The sequence below is a fragment of the Gymnoscopelus braueri genome, assembly GCF_963280865.1.
Source record: "Gymnoscopelus braueri genome assembly, chromosome: 24".
NCBI lineage: Eukaryota > Metazoa > Chordata > Actinopteri > Myctophiformes > Myctophidae > Gymnoscopelus > Gymnoscopelus braueri.
Window position 1 is genome coordinate 6,840,620 of NC_137626.1, and position 25,878 is coordinate 6,866,497.

Here is a 25,878-nt window from a genome sequence, read left to right on the forward strand (position 1 = left end):
ACGAGGAATACCTTTCCTATGCATGTAGATGCATGTTTATGGTTTGTTTCTTATTTGTTTCTGGTTTGTTTCTGGTTTGTTTCTGGTTTGTTTCTGGTTTGTTTATGGTTTTAATGAAGACAATGACATGACAGCTTAAATGTAAAGTGTTTATAAGAGAGGTTTGTTTGTTTACCAGAGGAAACCTGTTTCAATTAAGACAATAACAACATGACAGATCAAATGTAAGGAGTTTATAAGAGAGGTTTGTGTGTGTGTTTGGGAGACAGACAGACAGACAGACAGACAGACAGACAGACAGACAGACAGGATGGAATCCTACAACAGGACAGTTCTGGTGACTGGAGGCTCTGGCTTCATGTGAGTTCAATTCACTTCATAAATACAATGTACACTGAATAACATAATAATAATAATAATGCAAAACCTTTAACTTTCAAAATTACAATACAAATGGGTTTAGGGTCAGTTGTTTTGTTATTTTAAAGCAATACTATCATTACTGCACTGTAAATTATTATTCTATTATTATTATAACGTGCTGCTAGTTCATGACGACTGTATATAAGGTACATTATAGTTTTACTGTATTGCTAGTTTATTACTGTATCTACAGGTGTTTTATAGTTTTACTGTATTACTAGTTTACTACTGCATGTATCTACAGTTGTTTTATATAGTTTTAATGTATTGATGGCTCAGTAATACTGTAAATAAGGGGGATATATTATGACATGTTTTGCTAGTTCAGTATTACTGTACATAAGGGTGCATTAGTTTTGATGTTTAGCTAATTCAGTGCTATTGAAGTACAGTAAGGGTGCATTATTATAGTTTGTGTATTACTAATTCAGTAGGCCTACTACAGTAAATAAGAGTGTATAATAGTTTTAATTTATTACCATAAATAAGGGTGTATAATAGTTTTAATGTGTTGCATTACTGTAAATAAGGGTGTATAATAGTTGTAATTTATTACTGAAAATAAGGGTGTATAATAGTTAATTTATTACTGTAAATAAGGGTGTATAATAGTTTTAATGTATTACTGTAAATAGGGGTGTATAATAGTTTTAATGTGTTGTATTACTGTAAATAAGGGTGTATAATAGTTTTAATGTGTTGTATTACTGTAAATAAGGGTGTATAATAGTTTTAATGTGTTGTATTACTGTAAATAAGGGTGTATAATAGTTTTAATGTATTACTGTAAATAAGGGTGTATAATATCTTTATTGTATTACTGTAAATAAGGGTGTATAATAGCTTTATTGTATTACTGTAAATAAGGGTGTTGCTTATAAAGATGTAATTTGTCCAGTGTTGATTTTGTCGACTAAAACTATGACGAATTTTTTTGGTCGACTACCTTTTTTCGCTGACGAAAACAACGATACTATAAGCTACGATGAATAAAACTAAGACTAAATATATCGACAATTTCGTCCTAAATAAAAACTAGACTGAAATGTTAGTGAGGGGTCTAGTGGAGAAGAGATCCAGTAGAACTAAAAGACAAGTCATTTTATGTTTAGTTGCGCCAGTGTGTTGCGCTCTGAAAATAGCAGATCTACAAGCTCACATCGCGTCGCACTGCGACGCGCTGTGAGCTTGTAGATCTGCTATTTTCAGCATGCAACCAAGTGCAAAATCAGCCATTACGACGCCATCAAGGCACTGCCACAATACATTTTAGTCGACTATAATCTTATATTTAGTCGACTAAAACTAGACAAAAACTAAAACTAAAACATTTCAGATGACTAAAATATGACTAAGACTAAATGGAATTTTATTCAAAAGAGTTAAGACTATGACTAAATCAAAATTTGCTGTCAAAATCAACTCTGAATGTGTCCTGTCTTGTGTATCTTGAGTGCTGATGATGATGATGGTCTGAGGACCGGAACGTCCACTCTCTGTGTCACCGTTTGCACTTTTGTAAGTAAAGGACAATTCTTTTGCATCTAAAAGAGCCACAGGTTGTCCTTTCAGTGTGCATTTTGTGTCGTTTTATGTATTCTAAATACCGTCCTGTGTATCAACAGTGGCTCCCACCTGGTCTGCTCTCTGGTCAACAGACACCCTGACTGGAGGATCATTAACCTGGACAATGTAAGGCCTTCCACCTCACCGTCTTTGTGCACGTAGTACGTCCTGGACTGGGAAATAATACACGTTATATTTATAATAAACATATAGTCTTCTGTTTGTCTTCCAGTTGGACTGCTGCTGTAGCCCCAGGAGTCTGGAGAGTGTGGAACACCATGAGAACTACAGCCTGATCAGGGTGTGTGTGTGTGTGTGTGTGTGTGTGTGTGTGTGTGTGTGTGTGTCTGTGTGTCTGTGTGTCTGTGTGTGTGTGTGTGTGTCTGCCTGTACATCATATCCTGTGTCATGTGCGAAGACAATTGTAACAGGGCTTTGCATGCAAAGCCACGAGGCGCTGAGAGACGAAGCACTAACATCTGTGTGTGTGTGTGTGTGTGTGTGTGTGTGTGTGTGTGTGTGTGTGTGTGTGTGTACACACAGGGTGACGTGTGTAACCCACGGCTGGTGTCCCATCTCTTCAACACAGAGAACATTGACGTGGTTTTTCACCTGGCTGCCAAGACACACGTTGGTGAGAAAAAACATTGTTTTGAAAAATCTTGAAAGTGTTTGAACAATTTAGATTTTTTTTTAACACAAAATCTTCTCTTCTGGGGGTCCCTGGCACAAAACATTTGCAGAAGGATGGGGGGGGCGGGTCCTTGGCACGAAAAAGTTTGAGAACTACTGATTTAGAAAGCATTTTGGCACTCAGGTCTTTAAGTCAAAAAATGACTTATTTGGAATGCGACAAAAACTAAAAAAATCTCCATGAATTCAAGGGGTGTGTCATTGATAGAAAACAAGTACATTTTGGGGGTGAACTCCTCCTTTAACCCATTAAGCAATGACGTCGCCGACGTCACGTTTTTCATAAGCCCAGAGTGCCAATGACGTCGCCGACGTCATGAAAAAAAAAAAAATTCAGAACCTAAGATATGATGATTTGAAGATTTGCTGCTCCATTCACTTCTTGTTTAACTTCTTACTGAAAAAGGCTGTATCTCGGCTCCTAAGCACTTTTTTTTTTACAATGTATTTTTGGCCTTGGCACAGGGGTGATAAAGCCAGAAATAAGTTTGGCACTGAATGAGTTAAGACCTGGAACGCATCTGTGTCACTTTAGATTTCTTTGGCTATTAAAAAATAGCAGATATACAAGCTCATAGCGCGGCACTCGGTGCCGTGCTATGAGCTTGTAGATCTGCTATTTTTGAAAAATCTTGAATACATTTTTGTAGATTTTTTTCAAAAAACGTTCAAAAAAAGTCTTCTTTTTTAAAGAATCGCCTCAGGTCTTAATGGGTTAATCCACGCCCTTCCTTCCCTCCTCCTCCTCTTCCTGTCCCCCAGAGGACTCCTTCCTGTCACCGTCCTCTTTCCAGCGTGTGAACGTGGAGGGGACCAGGGTGGTGCTGAGAGCTGCGCAGCAGGCCCGTCACACACCACAGCGCTTCATCTACGTCAGTACTGATGAGGTCTACGGAGACAGTCTGGACCAGGTCGCCACACACACACCTACCCCGTCCCATTGTTATCAGTTGAGACACCATGTTGGCCCATAGGGCATCGCAGTGGCGGCCATTTTGTGCTGCCACAGATAGACAGCCCATTGTTTTGTTTGTTTGTTTTCCCATGGATATTTCCAATCATATTTATATTAAAAGGAATAGTTCACCCCAAAAAAAATTACTTATTTTCTATCAATTACACACAACCATGAAGCCTTGAATTCATGGGGATTTGTGGGATGTGTATTTCCGGTAGGAGACACAAAGAGTCTCCTTTGTGTCTCCTACCGGATACATTAGCCGGTAGGAGACGGTAATCAAATTATTGGCTTAGGAATGCAAAAAAAATAAAAATAAAATAAAAATCAAGGCTTCATAGGGTGTGTGTTCACCCCAGAAAAATAAGTATTTTCTGGGGTGAACTACTCCTTTAATTATTTTAAGCCTGGAACCAAGCCATCCAGGCTATTTTTGTAAATCTCTATGGGAAAAATGTGTGGGCTTTCTATCGGTGGAACCACAAAATGGCCGCTGGAGATGACGCTAGCATGTCGCAGGGACTTACCCCCAATCCCACTCTTGATGCTGAGTGCCAAGCAAGCAGGGAGGCATTGGGTACCATTTTTCATAGTCTTCGGTATAACCCGGCCAGAGGATTGAACCCCGACCGTCCAGTCTCAGGGCGGGACACTCTAACCACAAGGCCAGTGAGCTGGTAAGGAGACTACAGACCTCCTATAAGGCCTCTCTGAGCGGTGATAAACACAAACCAGACGCCAGTTAGGTAATCAATGAAGAGTGTCTGTTTACACACACGCGTGGCCCTCATTTATCAATGGCATGTACAAACCAGCTTAACCCATTAAGACCTGGCTCTGTGTCACTTTTTGATTTGAGCTAAAAAAAAAAAAATTACACTTTGGCTATTCAAAAATAGCAGATCTACAAGCTCATAGCGCGGCACCGAGTGCCGCGCTACGAGCTTGTAGATCTGCTATTTTTTTTAAATCGTGAAAATGCGTGCACATTTTTAAATATATATTGTTTTAAAGCGAACATTTGTAACTCAAATCTTTGCTTCTAGTTAGGGAATTTTAGCAAAATATTTGGACCATCTGTGAAAAAAATTACTACCAATAGCTTTCTTCACCAATGTGTTCTTATAGGTGTCTAGAATCACCTCTGAATTTATTTAAACCCAAATCCTCGTGGAAAATCCTGGAGAGCCAATCAAAGTTAAGGAGCCCAGAGGGCTTGGGTGAAAAATATGAAAAGAAATAAAAGTCTTGTGAGGTGTCTAACTAGGGGTTTTCAGGGGTGCTGAATCCATTCCAACCATTATTTTTGAGTAAAAATGTCTCCCTGGCCATCTAATATTGGTATATTGGTTATTGTTAGTGTATAATCAGTGTATAATCAATGGTAGGGGATTGGGGTGTTGTTGAATTGATTCTATTCTGAAAAATAAAATAAGAAAATATTGCTAAACACTTGATAAGAGTGTACACCTACTGTGCACATGCTCAGTGGGATACACTGTCTGCATGTGGGGAAGGAGCGGGAGTGTTGCATCCTGGCAAATATGTCTGGACGATTTTAAGGTACGGTAGTTTATCTACTTTTTGGCATTTATTTTCCTCTGCTGGCAAAACTTTTGATTACTGTGAATTTAGATGTCAATTTTCTCTAGCCTATTGCTTACATTGAACAATCATTAGTTAAACAATCATGACACTTGTCTTTTAGTAGACAACATGGAAGAGGATTCTCTTGTGGCTTAAGGTGCTTCATCTGTGGTGGTCCTGAGACTGAGATTCAAAAGCTCTCAAAAGTCACCCAAAAAGGCTATGCACAGATGTTGTCTTATTCTGAGAGTGTGGATGATGCAGCATTAATCAGAAGACTACATGAGGACTGGAAAAACTGAGATGACCCCAAACTAAGATACCATTTGGAATGCAAAACCGAGCTATACAGTCGTGCAAGAGGTATATCCACTGGAAATCGTACGTTTTTTTCAATGTGATGAAAGTTGCCACTTGCAAATTTCAATCCTATTCTATGTTGTGAGTGACATCATAATTTAATAAAAACTTTAAACATAATCTATTCTTTAGAGCAAGATGAGCAAGACCAACGGCCAGACAGGAAGAAAAGACGCAGGGCATTGTCTGGGTCAAGTAGTTCAAGTGCTAGCTGGCACACTTGATCTACCATAATACTTGCATCCTTTGCAATGAAGGTATCAATGCTGGCACATTGAAAAGAAACCCTGGTAAGTCTTTTGTATGTAAGATTCAAATGAATTTTGATAATTGTTTTTCTTGCTCCTCATTGTAGGCTTCCACTCAAAGTAGAATAATTTAATCATGCACATACTGTATGTGGCTACCTTTTATCCAGACAGAGCTCGGCAGTTGTATCGTGCACCTGATAATGTCTACCAGGACCAACTGAAAAGGAGTTTGATGCAGAAAGCAAAGCGACGAGGTGATGACTGGGGACGTGAAGTCGCTGGTCGCCTGTCTGGTATTATAGATTTGGTGGCAGAAGAGGCAGTATATCATATTCGATGAAGAAGAGACTTTGAGAAACCTGTTACAAAGTCTAAGGTAACATTATATGGATACGCAATACAGCTGTACAATACAACTCACATTTCTTATCCTTTATTAGTCCCCCTCATTCCTGGACCCATATCAATCTTGCAGAATAAATTATTTTGAAATCAAAAGTTTCACTATTAAGAATTATATTTCTTCCCTCAGGATAAGAAATGTGAGTTGTATTGTACAGCTGTATTGTGTATCCATATAATGTTACCTCAGACTTTGTAACAGGGTTCTCAAAGTCTCTTCTGCATCGAATATGATATACTGCCTCTTCTGCCACCAGGCGACCAGCAACTTCACGTCCCCAGTCATCACCTCGTCGCTTTGCTCTCTGCATCAAACTCCTTTCAGTTGGTCCTGGTAGACATTATCAGGTGCACGATACAACTGCCGAGATCTGTCTGGATAAAAGGTAGCCACATACAGTATGTGCATGATTAAATTATTCTACTTTGAGTGGAAGCCTACAATGAGGAGCAAGAAAAACAATTATCAAAATTCATTTGAATCTTACATACAAAAGACTTACCAGGGTTTCTTTTCAATGTGCCAGCATTGATACCTTCATTGCAAAGGATGCAAGTATTATGGTAGATCAAGTGTGCCAGCTAGCACTTGAACTACTTGACCCAGACAATGCCCTGCGTCTTTTCTTCCTGTCTGGCCGTTGGTCTTGCTCATCTTGCTCTAAAGAATAGATTATGTTTAAAGTTTTTATTAAATTATGATGTCACTCACAACATAGGATTGAAATCTGCAAGTGGCAACTTTCATCACATTGAAAAAAACGTACGATTTCCAGTGGATATACCTCTTGCACGACTGTATAGCTCGGTTTTGCATTCCAAATGGTATCTTAGTTTGGGGTCATCTCAGTTTTTCCAGTCCTCATGTAGTCTTCTGATTAATGCTGCATCATCCACACTCTCAGAATAAGACAACATCTGTGCATAGCCTTTTTGGGTGACTTTTGAGAGCTTTTGAATCTCAGTCTCAGGACCACCACAGATGAAGCACCTTAAGCCACAAGAGAATCCTCTTCCATGTTGTCTACTAAAAGACAAGTGTCATGATTGTTTAACTAATGATTGTTCAATGTAAGCAATAGGCTAGAGAAAATTGACATCTAAATTCACAGTAATCAAAAGTTTTGCCAGCAGAGGAAAATAAATGCCAAAAAGTAGATAAACTACCGTACCTTAAAATCGTCCAGACATATTTGCCAGGATGCAACACTCCCGCTCCTTCCCCACATGCAGACAGTGTATCCCACTGAGCATGTGCACAGTAGGTGTACACTCTTATCAAGTGTTTAGCAATATTTTCTTATTTTATTTTTCAGAATAGAATCAATTCAACAACACCCCAATCCCCTACCATTGATTATACACTGATTATACACTAACAATAACCAATATACCAATATTAGATGGCCAGGGAGACATTTTTACTCAAAAATAATGGTTGGAATGGATTCAGCACCCCTGAAAACCCCTAGTTAGACACCTCACAAGACTTTTATTTCTTTTCATATTTTTCACCCAAGCCCTCTGGGCTCCTTAACTTTGATTGGCTCTCCAGGATTTTCCACGAGGATTTGGGTTTAAATAAATTCAGAGGTGATTCTAGACACCTATAAGAACACATTGGTGAAGAAAGCTATTGGTAGTACATTTTTTCACAGATGGTCCAAATATTTTGCTAAAATTCCCTAACTATTCTGGGGGGTCCCTGGAGCAAAATATTTTGAGATGGGGGTCGGCGGCCAAATCATATAATTTTGGGGGTCCTTGACATGAAAAGGTTCGAGCACCACTGATATAGAAACATACGTTTTTCAGAATATTGTTGGGATTTAGGAGACATGTAGAATCGGCTTCAGGTCTTAATGGGTTCAATTCTAGCCCAGGAATAAGCTTACGCCCACGTCCACGTGAGATTTATCAAACAGGTGTACCCTGTCAATTCTAGCGTAGGATTTGTCCACTGTTGATACGGCAGAGAAGAGGAACTTCTCCAACATGTGAAGTTATCCCACCAATCATCTCCGTGGATTCACACACAGCTACACAGCACACACGCCTATCGTATGCGTGGGAATGGCACATGCTATTTGCATACACACGGCAAAGACCCGTTACCTGACACAGACACATCAAATAAGAAAATATAACACAAATAATAACACAAATAAAACAAAAATAGGACCGCATTCGTAACAGCGCAAGTCCAGTCAACTATAATGTGTCACACTATGTCAGAAGAATGCGGTTTGGGGAAGGAAAGAAAAAGAAAAAAGATCTGCATCTTCTTTTTAAATTCTAGTCATAAGTAAAGATGTATCCCAAACGAAAACCTGAATCATGAATTAAATAATAAATAGCCTCCTAAGTGTCTGTTTCCTGTACGTTGTTGAATAACACCAATCACATTCGTCATGATTGGACGTTTATGGAGTGACTGATTAATGCGTAAACATTAATGGAGGCTGGTGTGTGGTGGGCTGGTTTGGTATCTCCGATCTCCCGCTGCCAATGAAGATCACTTGTACCGGCTGGGCACAGACGGCATTCGAGCGTCGGGTAAATCCCTAAACGAGGTTCCACATAACTCCAGAAAGACGTAGCATACTGTAGGCTACGTCTACACCACTTTGATAAATGAGGGCCACTGTGTCCACAAGAAGAGAGATTCTGTTGCCAGAAATGGCAAAGTCTCTGAGACGATTATGTCAAAGCGTGTCTGAGGGTGATGAAAACAAAACAGTGGAGATCCAGGGGTCAAAATCACTGTTCCAGACCCTGTATTCAGTGGCCGGTGTCTTAACGTTCAGCACTCAAAAGGTGAGCGGCATCGAGTATAATAAAACAAAACTTGTTTGAATTCAGCAGGCCCAAAAAAAACCCTGATTGACTTATTTTGTATGCTGCCAGCTTTACTTAGTGATCACGTAAACGTGCTCTTTGCTTCCATACAGCTTTTTATAAGAACCAGTTCCAACTCGGTCAGATAAATGTTGTTGTGTCACGTCAATAAGCGGGGGGGTGTGTGTGTGTGTGTGTGTGTGTGTGTGTGTGTGTGTGTGTGTGTGTGTGTGTGTGTGTGTGTGTGTGTGTGTGTGTGTGTGTGTGTGTGTGTGTGTGTGTGTGTGTGTGTGTGTGTGTGTGTGTGTGTGTGTGTGTCAGGTGTTTGACGAGAGCAGTTGTGTGAGACCCTCCAACCCTTACTCTGCAACCAAGGCTGCTGCCGAGTACCTGGTGACTTCCTACTGGGACAAATACAAGGTACTACTGTACACACACACACACACATGGAATAGACTAATCAAAATGCCAGAGAATAGAGTTGCCAAGAAAATCTTTAATTGGGATGTCTCGATAAAAGGTGCATGGGCAAGTACAGTAGAGGATATACTTCTGAGGGCTGGGTTGCTTAACAGTTTTCAAAATAACAGCATTGCAAACATCTCTGTGGTGAAGGAGACACTTCATGGTTTGTATCAGAGCAAATGGTCACAGGATATATTGTATAAACCAAAACTTAGAACATTTGTTATGTTAAAAAGCTGTTATGCTAAAGAAAAATATGTTAGAAACCCGGATTTGATTTGGTTGGATGACGCACAGAGACTTACATGGATTTTTGAGCACAGGATATTTGGAAGGGGCCTGGGACAGACGGGCAAAAAGAACATACATGTGAAGTGTAATTTATTTTTGTTTTGTTTTGGGTGTTTGCCAAACGTTTTCCTTTGTGCAGTCTTCTATGAAGAGAATTTGATATTGTTTATTTATGTTTTGGTGTCTAATAATCCTGTAAGGGATGGGTCTTTTTTGACAAGACACTATAATGTCTATAAAAATTCATTCATTCATTCATTCATTCATTCATTCACACACACACACACACACACACACACACACACACACACACACACACACACACACACACACACACACACACACACACACACACACACACACACACACACACACACACTGTCAACTAAGTATATAGAGTTCAAGCGGTTAAGTATGGAATAAACTGATTTCAGTCTTTTGGATTCCATAGAAATCGTCTTCTATGGAATCATGCCATGCACCGAAAATAGTCAATTAGTTTAGTTTATTTTGATCATAATTCTTTTAAACAAAACAGTTGAACGTACAGTACAACTTAGTCATCAAGATGACTATTTGGCCCGAAAAGGAATGGGCTGAAGCCGAAGCTTATTTTGCCCACCTTACTACCATTTAAAATAAATGAGCATAGTAGCGGAGAGAAAACGTAAGAGCAAACAAAAGAAAATGAACTCACACAAAGCTTCAAATATCACATTTCAGAACAGACTAAAACAAACCAGAAACATCATTTCGGTTTACATCGATCTACAAGCTTACAACCCGTCAACGTGTTGTATAAGCTTGCAGATTGCCTATTTTCGGTTATTCGTTATTTTAAGATTAAAGGGTATTTGAAGTGGCCAAACTAGCAATAGAATGCATTGCTCGATCTTCCATAAAATCCTAATGATCTCAGATATTTCATAAAAGCAAAAGGTTAACTTTCTGGCCTCTGGCATTTTGTTTTAAAATACAAAATGACTATCCTTCTTTTGTCAGAGCTGGTATGGACGACTTTAGCCTCGATCTGCAATTCCTTCAACTGGTTGGCTGTAAGGCTATACCTAAACATCATAATTCGACATGTATTGTGCTACAATACACATCGCTAGTGTGTGGGGGGCTTCTTTCACACTGTTTCACAAATCGCATATTAGGACGTGAGATTTTATTTTTAGCTTTAATCCGTGGGTTAACCTATGAATACCTGGAACGCATCTGTGTCACTTTTTCATTTGAGCTAAAAAAAAGCATTATTTTACACTTTGGCTATTCAAAAATACTCGGCCGCGCTACGAGCTTGTAGATCTGCTATTTTTGAAAATTCGTGCAAACCTTTGAATATAGTATATTTTTTAAAGCAGACATTTGTAACTCAAATCTTTGCTTCTGGGGGGGTCCCTGGAACAAAATATTTTGAGATGGGGGTCGGCGGCCAAATACATACAGTATCATTTTGGGGGTCCTTGACATGAAAAGGTTTGAGCACCACTGATATAGAAACATACGTTTTTTCAATGAATACCCGATTCCTACACTGTTGCCTCCATACATCTGTATTATTTTGTGACAGCTAGAAGACAGTAAGAGAGACTCGCTGTCTACTGACAATATGACACTGCAACTCACACACAGGAACTCATGATAAGCGCACACTTGATGGCACACAGATACACACAAACACAGTGTACACTACACACAAACGCAAGGATATGACACAGTGTTAGTTTTCCTCGTGTCTTGTTTTTATATCATTACAGTTTCCCATCATCATAACTAGGAGTAATAATGTCTACGGGCCCAGACAGTACACAGAGAAGGTACAGTTCATGTTTAGTTAGGAGGTTGTGCATCATAAACAGACTTAAAGCAGCACTATGTATGTACTTTTTTAATGAATACAATTTAATTTTGTCCAATCTGTATGGTAGAGTATGTTAATACAATATAACTTATACAATCTGTATGGTAGAGTATGTTAATACAATATAACTTATACAATCTGTATGGTAGAGAATGTTAATACAATAGTGTTTATGGGGGTAATTTAGTTATTAATTATCATTAAATGTCATGAATATCAATGAAATTATATGTCACCAGTTGACCTGTTTATACAGATCAGTCTCATAAACTCTGAAGGATTTTGAATTCTTGGCTGAGGCAGGGTCATAGATCATCCAACAATATACAAAATACAAACAAGTTTTATTTCTAATCAAGGAAGTTTATTAACTCAAAGGCATAAGCCATAGGAAATATTAATGTTCCAATACAGCCGTACAAGATGTAATTTCTGCTGTGGTCCCTGATTAGAACTTTAACTGCTAAAAATGGTATACTAATTGTTGTGAGCTCCTAGACAGAAAGAGATAGAAAGAGGGGAAGGTAGGTGAGGGCTGAAAAGAAATAAAGACAGTAGTTAAAGAGCCCTGTCAATAAGTTGATGAAAACAAGCCTAATACACATACAATCCTATTGCCGTTGCACATCAGATGATGGGAACAGACCTGTGATTGACAGGGGTCACTTCTCAAGTAGCGTTCTGGGGCTGTTGGTATTTGTCGCCTGCCTCACTGCCTGCGTACCTGGCTTTCTTCGACACTCCTTAAGTGTCAGCAAGTCTTCACTGTTAACAACAGCCGTCTTTTATTCTTCTTTAGAGTCTATATTCTTCACGAAAGAGAGATTGTAGGTGATACTTTCTCTCTCGACTTTCCACTTTCAAACTTTCGACTTTCCACTGTCCACTTTCGACTTTCCACTGTCCACTTTCCACTGTCCACTTTCCTCTGTCCACTTTCGACTTTCCACTGTTGTGTTGAAAGGCACAACTTTCATTCCTTTGCAGTAGATGAACGCAATATTTAATGACTTGAAAATGTTAATGAATCTTGTAGTTCCCATTCAAATTAAACAAAACAAGAATACACCTAACTGACACTAAGACAAGAGAAGGGGAGGATAACGTAGATAAGACCAGACAAGACGAGACCTAGACTGGACTGGATATTGGTCATGAAGAGATGGTCTTTTATTCTCCATCCTAAATACCATGTGAAACTCAATCCTCTCCCTGTCATTGGCTGAAACATAGGAAGGTATGTTTAGAAAGAAAGGGGGGGATAAGAGAAATCTGAGCCCACAACATCAACTAATTAACTCAACCTAAAGTTGATTCTCTTACAAGGATTTATTCATTATATTATCGATATTCTCCCATTGTAACTTAGTGTCACGCATCTGGTTCCTATTTAAAAAGAATATTGGAAATATATTGGAAATATAATGAATAATGAATAATAATAATCAAATGACAATATAAATGTACCTTCATGCATAAGTGAAAGTATGATAAACAGTTGTACTTAATCATACTTGAATGTTACAAATATAACAGCAAGCTTACACAGTAGGACACGTAATAACCTCTTGTTTAATATGGATAATTAACTATGAACGTATGAAACGAACTCTGCCTCAATTCTTTGAGGAGTGCTTGAGGATCGATGATCTCAAGGTCATAGGTCGCAGGCCATTTGGTTGGAAGCAGAGCTCTCCCTGTGACAGCTAACTGTCACAGACTGCAAATTATGGCATTATTTCCAGTTAAATTTGTCCCAAGTTTGTGTCCTGATATCATGGTTCCATGTCAGCAACATTGTCAATCCTAGCCAGTGGGTCTAGGAAACTCTGTGTGTATGTCCGTGCACATCAGTATATCTGTGCGTGCACGTGTGTGTGCGTGCGGGGCACGTAGACTGCAGGGTGTGTGTAAACAGAGCTGTTTGGGGCATTTGACCTCTGGGGTCAACGGCTCCTTCTTCATATGCTTGTAGAGTTGTGTTCATATGCATCAGCAACAATGGAGGTCCAGTTTGGATCGGTGAATGGTTTGATCATAGTGGAATATTCAATTGATAAACCCTCCCCCAAAGCTACTACATAGAGTATGTTAATACAATATAACTTATACAATCTGTATGGTAGAGTATGTTAATACAATATAACTTATACAATCTGTATGGTAGAGTATGTTAATACAATATAACTTATACAATCTGTATGGTAGAGAATGTTAATACAATATAACTTATACAGTTGAGGTGGTTATATTTGGTCTGGCTGCTCTTCTATTGAGACATTTAGATCGTGTCAAAGTCATGTCTCACCTTAGACACAGGATCAGACACAACTTTTGACCTGATACTCAATAATCTTGACTCAAGATTCAATTTATCCCCCGACGTGTTGTGAGCTTGTAGATCGGCTATTTTCACTAGTTTGGGTCTTGAGCTAAGAAGTTTGGGAACCCCTGCCGTAATGCTGATGTCAAAGGATTCAGATGTGATAGCAGTAAACATCACATCTGTTCTCCCTCTCTCAAACGGTCTCCATCTTTCTCTTTTGTTCAGGTCATTCCAAGATTTCTCTCCCTCTTACAAGCAGACAAGAAATGGTAAGTTTTCCCTTTCCTTGTGGTTTGTGTGTGTGTGTGTGTGTGTGTTGCGTTTCACAGTGTCCATAAACATGTTAATTACCTGTCCGTCGCACAGCACCATCCACGGTATCGTACCCAAGTCCCGCCACTTCCTGTTTGTGGATGACGTGATCGAGGCCTTCCTGACGGTTCTGGAGAAGGGCGCCGTCGGAGAGGTTTATAACGTCGGAAACGGATTTGAGATTCCAATCGTGCAGCTGGCCAGGGAGCTGGTCAAGATGGTAGGTTTAGTGGGGCTTTGATTGATTGAATACTTTATTTAGGAAAGACATGGACACATGGAAGTACTATTCACAATACAAGGTCCTCTAAAATGGATCGCTCATAAAAGCACAATGGCTCATTTAAAATGAGATCCCCGCGCACTCAAATCATGATGACATTTAAGAAAACAGACAGATATATAAACTACTATGCAGAACGTCATACAATCAGCTTACAGGTTACTGGTATGAAAAACAAGAAACATGTACAATAAACAGTTCAAGGTGGGGGGTGGGGGGGTAGGTTAAGACTTTGACAGGGGCCAGTTTGGAATTGCAGCCTCCTGAAGGTGTATCTTTAGGGCAGTTTTGAAAGTGAGTAGGGTTTTACACTCCTTTACTCCTTTGGGTAGGGCATTCCACATTTTTGTTGCGTAGCATGAGAAAGAGTTCATTCCCTCGTTTGTGCCAAATCTGGGTTGAACATGCTCAGTGGAGCTGCCTCTGGTGTTGTGATTGGACTTCATTTAAAGTATTTAGACAGGTACATGGGGATCCCAATGTTGTGGTGTATCTTGTGGACCAGGCCTATTGCAAGTTGCCGGGCGTGTGTGTGTGTGTGGGGGTGTGTGTGTGTGTGTGTGTGTGTGTGTGTGTGTGTGTGTGCACTATTGCTCCGTGGATAAAGAAAGAGGAGCTGTGTGTGTGAGAATAGTCAGGGAATATTATCAGAATAATGTCATATCTGGGAATAAATTCCTTACCAAGAAATCTCTTCACCAATGTGTTTGTAAAAGTGTCTAGTAACACATCTCATAAAGACTGAAATGCAGTTTCCCTAGGAGAATTTTTGACAGCTGCTGAAAGTTGGCGTACCCACCATAACCTTATGCGGGGGGGAAAAAAACAGAAAGATCTGTTTTAAGTAGCATGTGAGGGGTCAAACTTGTTTTTTTTATGATTCTGAATCCATCGCAAGCATTTTTTTTGCACCAAAACCACTCCTTGGGCTAAAAACGGCCCAATCTCAATGGACTTTTTACACAAAATGATTACCTGGAAAAGGTTGGCTATGGCCGTTTTTAGCCCAAGGAGTGGTTTTGGTGCAAAACAAATGCTTGCAATGGATTCAGAATCATAAAAAAAACAACCTAGTTTGACCCCTCACATGCTACTTAAAACAGAATTAAATTTAGATTTGTTTTCCCCCGCATAAGGTTATGGTGGGTACCCCAACTTTCAGCATCTGTAAAAAAAAATCTCCTAGGGAAACTGCATTTCAGTCTTTATGAGATGTGTTACTAGACACTTTTACAAACACATTGGTGAAGAAATTTCTTGGTAAGGAATTTATTCCCAGATTTTTTAAATATCCCCTGACTAGAAAGGGACATGGTCATCTATCCGGATGTGTGTTACAGGTGAAGAACGTACCCGAATCGCAACTGGACGACTGGCTGGAGTTTGTGCCCGACAGGTGAGTCCACCAAGTGCCGCGCTACGAGCTTGTAGATCTGCTATTTTTGAGAAATCGTGAAAATGTGTGCAAATCTTTGAATAATATACATTGTTTTAAAGCGAACATTTTTAACTCAAATCTTTCCTTGAACAAAATATTTTGAGATGGGGGTCAGTGGCCAAATACATAGTTTTGGGGGTCCTTGACATGAAAAAGTTTGAGCACCACTGATATAGCAACATACGTTTTTTTCAGAATGCTGTTGGGATTTAGAGGACATTTGTAGAATCGGCTTCAGGTCTTAATGGGTTAAAGTCAATCCAATCCAATCCAATCCACTTTATTTATAGAGCGCATTTAAAAACAACAGTGTTGAACCAAAGTGCTGTACACTCAGTAAAAATACTAAAATAAACAAGAGAACACACACAATAAACAAGACAACATTTGACACAATGCCTGGGGGAAGCAGCAGCTTCTCAAGCTGAATTTTCAAACGCCAAGGAGAACAAGTGAGTTTTCAAACGTGAACGTAAACTAAACACTCAGGAGCAACGCTGCTGTGCAGACTTTTATTCTTTTGAACCGTCACTCCGTGTCCAGCACCGGCAACGAACCGGATGTGCGCAACCCATTGTTCTGAACCAGTATAGTGTCTCATTACAAATACATTCAGCACGCATTTTCTATTCTATAGTTAGATAATAGAAGTACAAGCTCGCAGCGTGAATGGAAAATGACACAGATGCTTTCCCGGTTTTGATGGGTTAAAGGGATAGTTCACCCCCAAAATGACTTTTTCTATCGATTGGTCACCCCATGGAGACCAGAATTCATGGATATATATATATGTTTTTTGACGCATTCCTAAGCCAACAATTTGATGACCGGCAGCGGTTCCGGTAGGAGACACAAAGAGTCTCCTTTGTGTCTCCTACCGGAAGCACTGCCTACAGGTCCGCTGGTCATCAAATTATTGGCTTAGGAATGTGGCTAGAAAAAAAAAAAAAAAAGTCTTCATGGGGCGACTAATCGATAGAAACAAAGTATTGTTTTGGGTGAACTATCCCTTTAATGTCATTTGTTTCAAATTGACACCGTGGTTAATGGAAATTGCTCACCACCACCTTAATCCCCATACCCGAAATCAACTCTAACCTTTATAACTGTGACCTCCAGGCCACGGGTGGACCTACGCTACCCCATCAGCTCAGAGAAGCTGCAGCGGCTGGGATGGAGAGCCGAGGTGTCCTGGGCTGAAGGTATCAGACGCACAGGTACGTGAACACATCGTCCATCACCTCTATGAGCCCTGGGCACACTGCATCCTCTCCCACCGATCCCAATCCAAAATGATTCCCCTGGTTTAAAATGTGTTTAGTTTGGTATAATCGTTGAGTTTCTTTTGGTACAATAATAGTTTGATATGTCCGTCGTTTCAGAGTGTAGAACAGAGAGCAACGACACGCTTTGATCTCGCCGCAAAACCGGGCTCCTATGGGCTATAGTTCCAAACATTGGAACCATCTCGTTGAGACAGACAGAGCACTTCCGCATTCCATTCTTACAATTCTTACAGCCCCACTGTGGGTGAAATATAAGAAGTAGAGCTTACGCAAACTGCAAGTAGCCTATAATGACTGTCTACGAATTCTGTTAAAGAAGCCCAGGAGCACTAGAGCCAGTGAGCTCTTTTGTACCCTGGGTCTAACCACATTCTTGGCTCTGCTGAGGAACCTGACAAATTCATGTGCAGACTGGATTGCTCCTTGAATGGAATAATATGTCTGTTGACGGACCCTGGACGTAGTTCTGTCAGGTACACTTCTACGATAAGAGGACGCTGGCGTGAGCGCCTCTCTTAGTGTTTTTGATTTCATCTGTAAAAATGATTTCTATTGAATGAACTGTATTCAAAGACTATGACCTGTGGGGGATGGGTAATAGATCTGTATCTTTTTATTCCTCTCTTTTTAATTGTGATGTATTGTTCTACCCCGTGGGCCATGAGCCTGTAATAAAGTTTATATAATGGGAGTCGACGCTAGTGTCAGAACTGTCTTTATGGCTCTGCATCTTTTTTTTCCTGACTTGTAGCGCGACTAGCGAAACAAAACGAGACTAATTAATGCACATTATGTGGGGAACAAAAACAATGCGACGGCAACCAGAACCCAATTTGTGTCGTCCTTGTTTCTAAAGCGGATCACACACACGCCTCATTTTTACAATGAATACTACCGGACTTTCCTCCGCGGCGGAAAGCCTGGTGACGCGAGGTGAATGGAGGAGTAGGGAGACTGCAGAATGTGCTACTTTTATTGTATTAACCTACTCATATTTTATTCATTTACCCAGTAAGACCTGGAACGCATCAGTGGCATTTTTAGATTTGAGCTAAAAAGCATTATTTTACACTTTGGGCTATTAAAAAAAGATATACAAGCTCATAGCGCGGCACCGAGTGCCGCGCTATGAGCTTGTAGATCTGCCATTTTTGAAAAATCCTGAAAGTGTGCGCAAATCTTTGAATATGTATATTTTTAAAGTGAAAATTTTTAACTCAAAATCTTTGCTTCTGGGACCCCCTGGAACAAAATATTTTGAGATGGGGGTCCACGGCCAAATACATAATTTTGGGGTCCTTGACATGAAAAAGATTGAGCTCCACTGATATAGAAACATACGTTTTTCAGAATACTGTTGGGATTTAGGAGACATGTAGAATCGGCTTCAGGTCTTAATGGGTTCAAATTAAGTCCTGAATTGGAGCTCCGAGCACTTCTAATTGCTGTCCCGTGTCTGTGTGTCCTTCAGTCAAATGGTACGAGGACAACCCAGACTTTTGGCTGGAAGCGGGCGATAACCAAGGACCAACCAGGAGCGAGCTTGAGAATGCGTCGGGGCTGTTGAACCTTCTGGACAGACGAGCCCCAGAGACCCAGCGTGCGTTCGTCTAGCTGCCACTCCGGATTCCCATGACGCAACTGATGACGGCCCACAATCGTCACTGCGACGCCATTTTTGGAGCCAGCGCCAGCCAATCTTCCATCATTCACTCCATAATACAATCACTCTATATTAGAGCATTTCTCTCTCTCTGAAGTCTTCTCAGGATTTCCAGAAGCGTGACCAACAAGAAGCAACATGCATTTCACCCAATGTTTATCTGACAAGTAAAAGTAACACAACATGTGAACGCAAGACCTTCAGGATGCTTGTTACTTGAACTGCAAGAGCTTTGGGCTGGTGTGTAGACCAACCATTTTGGATGCTGTCGAATGGGACATTATCACGTTTAATCAGACTATTGATTGGTCTAAGTAGGTGAGATATTGGCCTAACGACGGGGCTCAGTAGGTGTTTTGTATAAAGTATAGTTTTGGACCTCGACGGAGGGCGCGCCGTCTCAAGCGAACTTCAGCCACGAGGCACCACCGAGCGAGCAAGTTGCCGTGCCCATTTTTGAATGGGCACAGAATGGTGAATCATGTTTTGGGGTGAGCGTTTTCCCCCCAACTTTCATCAACCCACAGAATAACGACAAAACACACACTGAGCACCAAAAGTGAGTACAAAACACTGAGTACAAAAGTATTGGCATCAAAATGTACTTAAAGTACCAAAAGTAAAAGAACTAAAATGTTTGAAAATGGCAGATCTACAAGCTCACAACGCGTCGCGACGCGACGTGAGCTTGTAGAACGGATATTTTCAAATAGCCTATGTATAAAATAGTACCTAAAGTGTTTAATGTATGTTTTATAATATAATAATTTATATCTACAAAGTAACTAAAGTTTTCAAATAATTGTAGTGGAGTAAAAGTACAATATTTGCCTCTGAGATGTAGTGGAGTAGAAGTAAAAGTATAGGCAATTGGAAATACTCCAGTAAAGTAAAAGTACCTCAAAATTGCTACTTAAGTACAGTACTTGAGTAAATGTACTCCGTTACTTTACACCACTGCCCGTCGGTAGGTCAGCATCTCACCCACTTGAAGCAATCAATAGTCTGATTATGTCCCATCCAGTGCATTGACAGCATCCGAAGCTGGTGTGGGGACTAAAGGCCTTTTACTTACGTGTGGCTCACTCAGCAGAGCAACATTTGACCGGAGCCACAGTGAAATCGTTGGTATATGTTGATGTTCGTCCAGTCTCAAGTGTGACCAAAGAATAAGCTCCGTCAGTGGCCAAAGGGACAAATCAAACTGGTCGTACTGGTTAACTCCCAGAGCTGCCACTATGAATGCATTTGAAACATGGCATTACAGTAGTGTATACTGATCGAGCTCCATTCATCGCTGTTATTTCCTAAATTATATTGATTTTACAAGACCAAAAGAGATAACTTTTTGCTTATAAAATGTATTTAAATTAAAATAAACAGTATTAACAACTTCATATTGGACTCAAATACATTTCTACTGATTTAACAATCACTTCTATACAACACACACACAAAACAGACAAAACGCTCGTTTTACATTTGCAAATCCAAATTTCTTTTAATTGTGGTAAAATCAGAATAGATGCACAGATAAGTCATTTTCTTTTTTCTCTTCGTGCAGTGCTCTTCGTGCACAGCTACTAAACTAATACATAAAGCAAATACTAACTATCAGGCCTGGTGGTAGTGGTGGTGCGTTTGGTGGGTGAGGGGGGGGCGGAGGGCACTGGCCCTTTCAATTGAGAATTGCAAGGCGTTTTGCACCTAGAATAACGATATCAAATCATCGTCCGATACATTACATTATGTACATTTAAACTTTTTTTTGGGGGGGGTTTGAGTTTGAACGACGCCCTTACAAAGTCTTAAATCCAGTCGCTAGGGGAACTCACTCACCCGAGTGAGGTTAGTCCCTTAGCTTGGGCGTGATTTAAAAAAAAAAAAAGACATCGCAAAAATAGCAGAGATACAAGCTCACGAGGCATCGTGAGGCGACGCGTTGTGAGCTTGCAGATCGCCCGTTTTCGTATGACAAGGTATAAATTAGGGCTAAGGGCTCCTCTAGTTAACTCTTCACCAATTGGATGGATTTATTTCTGGTCATGACCGAGTGCATTTCCAGCCCCCCCAAACCCTCACCCCACCGATGCATCAGCACTCCGAGGCCTGCAATATGCAGATTACAACAACATATCAATAGAACCACACATTTAATTCTGTGTTATACAGACTTTTTAAAGATCGCCCACTTTGCCAGACGCTCACAACAAGGGTGTAAGAGGAAGGAGAACAGAAAACTCAAAAACAAAATAATACTAAAAACATCTTTTTTGAATCGACTTGGAGAGAAATCTGGACACTTTCGTTTTTTTTTTGGTACTTGATAGTACTGCAATGCTTTGTCTTTTTTCTTGTTTTTAGAAAAATGGTTTTAAATTATAGCTATTTTAAATCTATTTTATTTATTTATTTGTTTCTTTTTTTTTAATCCAAACCTTGGCATTGTTGGTTGCGTTGTTTCAAATTCCCGTCGCCAATTGAAACCATTTGATCGCAAGATTATTACGGTGATTATTATTATTATTAGCGATGGATCCTGTCACAGAAAACAGTTCGCGCATCTGATATCGAGTCCAATATGACTTTAAAGGTAACTCATGTAGGATCTTCCCCAAATATATCACTGTTTGGTGAATTCAGATCATAAGACTCCGCGTGAGGTGTTTTCTTTGGCCATATTACAGTACATTAGTTATCGTCCTCACTCTTTTCGTCTTCGATTTTCTTGTTTCTTTTAGTTTTTTTTTTTTCTCTAGATAAAACGACAGCACAAGTAGGCAGGACGCTACTTGAGCTTTTTTTGGGGCTGGGGTTGGCATTAAGAAAGTGCCATCCCATGTCAATAACACAGTGATATATTGAAGAGAAACCCCCACACGTCGCATCTTTAACATTTAAAAAGCTCACACTACCCCAGAAAAATAGAAATCTCCACTCATACCGATGACATTCGACATTCAAGTGCCAGTGTTTTTTGTTATTTTTTTTTTTGTTATTTTTTTTTTAATGTTTACTGTCTTTTGGTCAAGTCACTTTTTTAAAATATCAACTTTTTTTTTTTTCATCGTTAGGCTTACAAAAATAAATATTTCTCAAAAATGCTCGATAAATTATACAAACTAGCAGCGAAAGTAGACTCTAGTACTTGTGTGTGCAAATAGCTAAATCCCTCCAGTGACAGGTAACTAGAATTCCCCCTGGTCCCAAAGAAATTCTGCTTCATAGTTGTGAGAAAAAAAAAACCATCCCCTCTTTTTCAAAAACTCAAACTACATTTCAGTCTGGACGCCCCTCCCCTCCCCCCTCACACACACACACACACACACACACACACACACACACACACACACACACACTAAACACCCGGCCTGGAAGCTTTGAGGAACTCTCTCCTTGTATGACACCTACGCTATAAAAATCCTGGAGCGTTAATGTAACTCTGAGCCTGTACAAATGTAACCAAATGGACCCGTAAGGGTCCATTTGGTTACATTTGTACCGGCTCAGAGTTACAAATGGATACATTAACACTGGATTTTAGTGTGTAACGGTTATCAGTTGCAAACTGTTCATTTGTCTCTTACACACACACACACACACACACACACACACACATCCCGCACACAACGGAAACACTTCTCGGAAGCTTTGACTTTTTTTCCTTCTAAAGACGTAATTGTGCAATAAAAAGAACGTTTCTAATAAGTGTAAAACTACCACTTTTTGTTCACTTTCAAAACAACCAAGAAAGTGGGCCCGACAGGCTGCAAAAGACAAAAAACGTATAGCACCATTTTAATTGTTCTGTATCCATTGGAAAACTTCCACTGTTTATAAAGTCAAGTCCGCTCCGGTGACCCTGCTTTGTGAGTCAGCTTGTGGCTCTGCCACATGGGTGAGCCTGTAAATTAAGTGACACAACACCGTCACCCACTGGGGGTGCCTGTGGTCACTTTTAAGGCATCGAAGCGTTTTTTTTTTTTTCCTCTTCCCAACAACGGGGTTGGAACAGTTTTGAAATGAGAACTCGGGAGGAGATCAGCCAACGCTGAATTCTTACTTAGCCAAAGCAGACGACACGTACAAAATGTTACAAGAAAAGAAAAAATAAAAGACATCGATATACTATAATCAAATGTGCTTTCGTCGAGCAAATAAATAAATGTACTGGGTGTTGAATTTTAAGCAGTTTGAAGCTGAAATCGGTATATTGAACATTTTCCCAAAGTGGAAAAACCAGCCCTGATCATCGCATACGGTGATACAAAAATCAAGGCACCATGCCAATGTCATATAAAATGTATAGCCTTTGTTTCTCTTTTTTAAGGGATACACTGACATTTTAAAAACTGACTCGGAGGTACCGTCAAAAAATATATAATTTGCTATAATACAGGTTTTGTCAGTTTTAGCCAACAAAACAAAATAAGCTCCTATTTGAAAGGTAACGGCTAGTGACACCTTTTTCTATTCTTAGCTGTGCGCTGGTGCCTTGCATAGAAAATGGCCGCTCTACAAGCTCACAACGTATCGCCCGGCGATGCATAGATCGGCTATTTTCAATGCGTGACACGATGCCGAACCAAGTATAAATCAGCCATAAGGAATGCCAATTTATATCTGTTGGGAAGCGCTCTTATGTTGTGGTCTTGTTTGAAGACATGCAGTAGCTGCCAACGAATAACACAAAAATGTCAATGCATGCGCGTTTGCTTCATTAATGTAATGGCATTGATTTCAAATATGTCAACAAGGAAATATTACACGTTACCAGGCATTAACATTATTTTCTTAATCCCTTGTGACACGTAAATCCCTAAGACACGTGGAAGGGGGATTGTGCCAACGAGCCACTTAAGTGCCAGTGCCCTTGTAGTAAAGGAAAGCTAAGACTAACATGACATTTAAAAAAATGCCACAGTATCCCTTTATTATTTTGTATGTACACCGAACACTTACAGCAGTCAAAGTGCAAAAGATGTCAATTTATTTGGGGAAAAAAAGCACTCTGGTCCCGATCGTTTGGGACTTAAAGACTTGAGTCGTTCTATTCCCCAGCAAGCAGTGCGCAACATGGAAGCTGTGAGACAATGTGACGGTGTACCAGTTGATCCTGGATGTGCCTAATTTACACTCCTTCGTATGACGGTCGCGAGCCGAAAATAGCCGATCTACAAGCTCGCAACAGTGTCGAGCTTGCAGAGCGGTTATTTCGGCGCACGACACAAAACGGCCTTAAGAGCCTGGCGTGACGACGGTAAACGTACAAAAGCCGACGTGAACACAAACTTCCTGTCTATCGGCCAACCAGGAATCTTCAATAAGCTGCAACAATCTATCGAATCCTATGACAGCATGGGTGTACAACAATACACATTTAAACACATCATTGTAAGGCCCTCGCTTTTACTGGACTTTCAGTTTCAAGAAAGAGGTTAAATCAGCGTAAAAGTCCTCCAAAGAATGCTACATCTACAACAATTCTTTTTGTTTTTTCCATCCATCCTATCACAGTCACCTGATTGTCATTTGCACCTGCGCTATGACTCCTGAATTCAGCTATTCAGCTATTGCTGAGGATTATAAAATGTGCAGCCCTGCCTCGGGGCCTAAGCGTGTGGAGTTCGTAGTAGTTTTACATGGGGTGGGCTTTAAAAAAGAAGAAAAACAAGGGTATCTCAGTGCCACGCCAAATCACACCAAGAGTCGGCATGAGCATCTTCACCAAACAAGCTAGCAAATATCAGTTCAACTTTATGGGAGAATAAAAAATAAGTTATTTGTGCCGAGGTGCGTCTGAAAATTCCAACATGACCTGCACGAGCCCAGAGGGCCCTGGAACTTTTGCACACGTGCACTTGTATGTGCTAAGACTAAATCCAGCGGACTTCAACTGCAGTTAAGGGTCAGAGTCATCAAACTTCCCAGACCTCTCGATCCAACTTTGTCCTCGCCTAGAGGGGAATAGCTTGTGTTTTATATACGGTTCAACTTGGACCGGACCAGAAAAACGACATGCAGATTCAAATGCCGCTTAAAGAGAGAGAGAGAAAAAAAAAGATATTAAACAAAATTAAAAAGGCTTTTGCAGAATTTCTTTTTTTTTTGCTTGGCGGAATTCTTTTAAATCCTTGACCAAAAAACAACAACACTTGCACGCGTTTTGTCGCCTGGGTCCGGCCGCGGTGATTCTTTAAAGCCAGTGGGCAATTTGAGGCGATAACTGAAGGAGATAACAACCCCATTGCTGCTATGAATTGGTAGTATTTTTGTTGGGCCCAAAATAGGGATGCTAGGGATCATGTGGTTAGATTGTATACAAATTGCCCACTGAGCAACGCTCACCAGGAACTATGCGGACCAAAAGGCAACAGACCTCACTTCACCTGGTATGTGGTTAAGTGTCTAGTTTGTGTTGATCTATTTTCATGAGATTCTTCGCTTGCATTTGCAATGTTTTATCACAACTACAATCTTAACAGCTCAATTTCCTGACATCAAAGTGGTTCACCTAAATTAAGTAAATCAAACCCCCTGATGAAAATTGATTAATAAATACATGTTTTTTTCCCCCCTTTCCATCAGGCAGCAACAGTGCATTTCTTTACCCTGCTCTGCTGTGCTGAGTTTAGTTTATTTACATTTGAGGAGAATTGAACCTTCAACCACTATACAGTCCAAATGAACGGTGGGCTGGAATCTCAAGCAGGGATGAAAGACGGTCATTTCTGGAAGCCCCTCTGTGGGTATTTCTGTCCACTACGCAGCCAAATTAGGATGTGTATGTCCCTCAGCGAGACATTATTTAATGACGTTGCCAGGAGAGACGGGCTGTACTGACGACTAAATGTTATCTTAAGCCAAAT

The 25,878-nt window shown here is 40.2% G+C and overlaps 1 protein-coding gene across 3 annotated transcripts; it reads left to right on the forward strand.

The window, feature by feature from the left end:
* Positions 1-24,679, forward strand: tgds (TDP-glucose 4,6-dehydratase). Of its 3 annotated transcripts, none has more exons than XM_080422257.1 (13): positions 1-41; positions 270-360; positions 2,049-2,115; positions 2,222-2,290; positions 2,533-2,623; positions 3,445-3,554; positions 9,400-9,498; positions 11,598-11,657; positions 14,253-14,296; positions 14,394-14,559; positions 15,963-16,018; positions 17,180-17,277; positions 18,818-24,679. In XM_080422257.1, the coding sequence occupies exons 1-13, from the start codon at positions 29-31 to the stop codon at positions 18,958-18,960; spliced, it is 1,107 nt and encodes a 368-aa protein (XP_080278383.1). In that variant the 5' UTR covers positions 1-28; the 3' UTR covers positions 18,961-24,679. The 3 variants fall into 3 exon arrangements, with proteins under 3 accessions (XP_080278383.1, XP_080278382.1, XP_080278384.1); XM_080422256.1 differs by having other exon boundaries at positions 4-41; positions 3,445-3,593; XM_080422258.1 differs by lacking the exon at positions 1-41 and having other exon boundaries at positions 62-360; positions 3,445-3,593.
* The last annotated feature ends 1,199 nt before the right edge of the window (positions 24,680-25,878 follow it).